This window comes from Danio aesculapii, chromosome 2, assembly GCF_903798145.1.
Source record: "Danio aesculapii chromosome 2, fDanAes4.1, whole genome shotgun sequence".
NCBI lineage: Eukaryota > Metazoa > Chordata > Actinopteri > Cypriniformes > Danionidae > Danio > Danio aesculapii.
Window position 1 is genome coordinate 54344439 of NC_079436.1, and position 5000 is coordinate 54349438.

Here is a 5000-nt window from a genome sequence, read left to right on the forward strand (position 1 = left end):
TAGTAGTAGTACTACTATTGTCATGATCCAGATCGCTGGATCTCACACACAAACGCACATGGACTACAATTCCTCCATTAATGGACTACATATTCAGTCATGCCACACACATACTCACACCTGCTCCAAGTCTCTACTGATTACACTCGCACCACCTGAGGATCGTCAAGGACTGATTACAAACACTATTATTATTATTGTTATTAATACAATGCTAAATTATTATTAGCATAAGCATTATTATTATTAGCATTATTTCATTAGGAAAATCATATTATAAATTTTGCAGCATTAGTTCATTATCCATTAGAAATTGTGTAAAAAATGAGGATGGTTTTGACCGGATCTTGGATTTGTCAGGACACCATTAGACTTTAATCTTACCGTCACTGCACATTTTGGGTTATTGGTTGTAAGACTCATGTATCCCCATCGCATGCGCTTCATAACCAGTGTTTTGCATTCTTTTCTCCCCCTTCCCCTTTCTTCTCTCTCTCTTTCTCTCTCCTCCCCTCATTTCATCCCCAGATGTTTCAGCCCATGATTCTGTTCCTCCTCATTCTCGTCCTCTTCTCGTCTCTCTCCTACGCCATTATTTTTAAGTTGGTCTTTCTTTTTGCGCTCTTCTTCGTCTTGTAGCCCTGCTGCCTCTTTCTTTATTTTCTTTCATTTTCTCTTCATTTTTTAAAAGGGAAAATTCACCCAAAAATGGAAATTTACTCACCATTTTAGTCACCCTAAACTTTGAGTTTGAAGAAAGCTGAAAACTTGTACCCATTTACTTTCATAGCAAGAAAAACAAACACTATGGAAGTCAATGGTTACAGGTTTCCAGCATTTTTTAAAATATCTTCCTAACTGAAAAATTACACTATAAAGGTAAAACATGGAAATGTACTCACTTTTTATGTTTTAGAAAGTGGTTTGAAAACATTACAAGTTTCTCGGAAAAAAAAAAATATGGAAGTCAATGGTTACAGCTTTTCAGCATTTTTCAAAATATCTTCCTAACTGAAGAAAGACACTCAAAGTAAAAAACTGAAATTTACTCACTGTTTAGTCCCCCTAAAGTGGTTATAATGAGTTTCTTTGTTCTGTTGAACACAAAAGAAGGAAAGCTGAAAATTATCAACTTTGATTGCAGGAAAAACAAACACTATGGAAGTCAATGGTTACAGGTTTCCAGCATTTTTTAAAATATCTTCCTAACTGAAAAAAATACACTTATAAAGGTAAAACATGGAAATGTACTCAATTTTTATGTTTTAGAAAGTGGTTTGAAAAGTTTCTCGAAAAAACAAAAACTATGGAAGTCAATGGTTACAGCTTTTCAGCATTTTTCAAAATATCTTCCTAACTGAAGAAGACACTCAAAGTAAAAAAGTGAGATTTACTCACTGTTTAGTCCCCCTAAAGTGGTTATTATGAGTTTCTTTGTTCTGTTGAACACAAAAGAATAAGGAAAGCTAAAAAACATCAACTTTGATTGCAGGAAAAACAAACACTATGGAAGTCAATGGTTACAGGTTTTCTGCATTTTGATGAAAGACACTGATAAAGGTTAAAAAAAACTGATGAAAAACACTGATAAAGGTTAAAAAAATTAAAGTTTACTCACTATTAGTCTCCCCAAAGTGATTATTAAAAAAACACTATAGAAGTGAATGGTTACAGGTTTTCTGAATTTTTCACAATATCTCCCTAACTGAAGAAGAACACTCATAAGGGTAAAAATGGGAATTTACTCACTATTTAGTTACCCTTAAGTAATTGTTATGAGTGTCTTTATTCTGTTCAAAACTAAAGACTATATTTTGAAGAAAGCTGAAAAACATTAGAAAAACAAACACTATGGAAGTCAATTGTTCTGTAAACAATTTTCAGCATTTTTCAAAATGTCTTCCTAACTGAAGAAAGACTTTCATAAAAGTAAAAAATTGAAATTTACTCACTATTTAGTCACCATAAAGGGGTTATTATGAGTTTCTTTATTCTATTGGATGCAAAAGATAATATTTTGAAGAAATCGGAAAAACATTATAAAAACAAACACTATGGAAGTCAATGGTTACAGGTTTTCTGCATTTTTCAAAACATCTTCCTAACTGAAGAAAGACTCTCATAAAGGTAAAAATGGAAATTTACTCATTATTTAGTCACCCTAAAGTGGTTATAAAAACAAACACTATAAAAGTCAATGGTTACAGGTTTTCAGCATTTTTCAAAATATCTTCCTAACTGATGAAAGACTTTCATAAAAGTAAAAAATTGAAATTTACTCACTATTTAGTCACCCTAAAGTGGTTATAAAAACAAACACTATAAAAGTCAATGGTTACAGGTTTTCAGCATTTTTCAAAATATCTTCCTAACTGATGAAAGACTTTCATAAAAGTAAGAAAATTGAAATTTACTCACTATTTAGTCACCCTAAAGTGGTTATAAAAACAAACACTATAAAAGTCAATGGTTACAGGTTTTCAGCATTTTTCAAAATATCTTCCTAACTGATGAAAGACTTTCATAAAAGTAAGAAAATTGAAATTTACTCACTATTTAGTCACCCTAAAGTGGTTATAAAAACAAACACTATAAAAGTCAATGGTTACAGGTTTTCAGCATTTTTCAAAATATCTTCCTAACTGAAGAAAGACTTTCATAAAAGTAAAAAATTGAAATTTACTCACTATTTAGTCACCATAAAGGGGTTATTATGAGTTTCTTTATTCTATTGGATGCAAAAGATAATATTTTGAAGAAATCGGAAAAACATTATAAAAACAAACACTATGGAAGTCAATGGTTACAGGTTTTCTGCATTTTTCAAAACATCTTCCTAACTGAAGAAAGACTCTCATAAAGGTAAAAATGGAAATTTACTCATTATTTAGTCACCCTAAAGTGGTTATAAAAACAAACACTATAAAAGTCAATGGTTACAGGTTTTCAGCATTTTTCAAAATATCTTCCTAACTGATGAAAGACTTTCATAAAAGTAAGAAAATTGAAATTTACTCACTATTTAGTCACCCTAAAGTGGTTATAAAAACAAACACTATAAAAGTCAATGGTTACAGGTTTTCAGCATTTTTCAAAATATCTTCCTAACTGATGAAAGACTTTCATAAAAGTAAGAAAATTGAAATTTACTCACTATTTAGTCACCCTAAAGTGGTTATAAAAACAAACACTATAAAAGTCAATGGTTACAGGTTTTCAGCATTTTTCAAAATATCTTCCTAACTGATGAAAAACTTTCATAAAAGTAAGAAAATTGAAATTTACTCACTATTTAGTCACCATAAAGGGGTTATTATGAGTTTCTTTATTCTATTGGATGCAAAAGATTCTATTTTGAAGAAATCTGAAAAACATTAGAAAAACAAACACTATGGAAGTCAATGGTTACAGGTTTTCAGCATTTTTCAAAATATCTCCCTAGCTGAAAAAAGACACTCGTAAAGGTAAAAAAAAAAGTGAAATTTAGTCACCCTAAAGTGGTTATTAAAACATACTCTATGGAAGTCAATGGTTACAGGTTTTCGACGTTTCTCTAAAAGTCTTCCTAACTAAAGAAAGACCCTCATAAACAAGTAAAGGGTGAGTAAATGCTGACCGACTTTTCAGTTTTTGGGTGAACTGTCCCTTTAAATCACAGTAATTTTTTTGAGGTACTCTTTGTTGCATTTCACACTTTTGAGTTTTGCCAGTATTTCCCCCCTCACTCTTTCTGGTGTCATTTGTGTGTGTGTGTGTGTGTGTATGTGTGTGTGTGTGTGTTTGTTTGTCTGGGCGTGTGTGTTTTTGTGGATCACATCCCTCTGTGTCCTCTATTGTCCGTCCGTCCGTCTGTCCCGTCTGTCCCTCTGGTCCCTCACTCTCAGTCCGGGCGCAGGGAGGAGCAGGAGAGCTGTGTAGACCGGCCCAGAGGAGTCGCGGGACTCTCTAGATACACCAGACCACACACTTTCAGATCCGAGGTCAGTGCCTCGTCCATCTCCCTCTCCAACATAAGACCTCTGATGCCTTTACCAGTGTCCTTGCAGTGCCTTAAAGGAACACTCCACTTTTTTATTTACTGAAAGTACGCCCAATTTACAGCTCCCTAGAGTAGGGCTGCAGTGAGTGAAGTGAAGTGAGTATTGTCAAGTATGGTTACACATACTCGAAATTGGTCCTCTGCTATTAAAACATCCAAGTGCACACACACGAATGAGAAGTGAGACCACACACACACACACACAGAGAGCAGTGGGCAGCTATCGCTTCCAGCTATGTTCTGGCAGAGTTCTTGCAGGAGCACTTTTAGCTTAGCTTAGCATAAATCATTGAATCGAATCAGACCATTAGCATCTTACTCAAAAATGACCAAAGAGTTTTGATAATCTTCCTATTTAAAGCTCGACACTTCTGTAGTGACACAAATGTAAAAAAGGCAGATATTTATAGGAACTATACTCTCCCTCTGGAGTAAAAATCAAGTAACTGTTTGGCCTTACCATAGCTGCAGCAGGCGCAATAATATATCAGATGGATCAATATATCAATAAGATTTGTTTTTTTTAATTATGAGTGGATAACTTTCTGATTCATTTTTTTTTCAAAACCGTTGTGTGTGTAATTAATGTTGTCATTAATAGTAATATTTATATTTTATAAACACTCACCGGCCGCTTTATTAGGTACACCTTACTAGTACCGGGTTGCCTTCAGAACTGCCTTAATCCTTCATGGCATAGATTCAACAAGGTACTGGAAATATTCCTCAGAGGTTTTGCTCCATATTGACATGATAGCATCACACAGTTGCTGCAGATTTGTCGGCTGCACATCCATGATGTGAATCTCCCGTTCCTCCACATCCCAAAGGAGCTCTACTGGATTGAGAACTGGTGACTGTGGAGGCCATTTGAGTACAGTGAAGTCCTTGTCATGTTCAAGAAACCAGTCTGAGATGATTCTCGCTTTATGACAAGGAGCGATATCCTGCTGGAAGTAGC

At 34.2% G+C, this 5000-nt stretch overlaps 1 protein-coding gene across 3 annotated transcripts in view; it reads left to right on the forward strand.

Annotated features, from left to right (window-relative positions):
* The window catches only part of LOC130214192 (microtubule cross-linking factor 1), a 144885-nt gene that overhangs the window by 84727 nt on the left and 55158 nt on the right, over window positions 1-5000 (forward strand). For 2 of the 3 annotated variants that reach the window (XM_056445746.1, XM_056445752.1), the window contains exon 6: window positions 3885-3980. The exons of the other annotated variant lie outside the window; for it this stretch is intronic. In XM_056445746.1, coding sequence (XP_056301721.1) covers window positions 3885-3980 — 96 coding nt within the window. The remainder of the gene's footprint in view (window positions 1-3884; window positions 3981-5000) is intronic. 3 annotated transcript variants of the gene reach the window in all.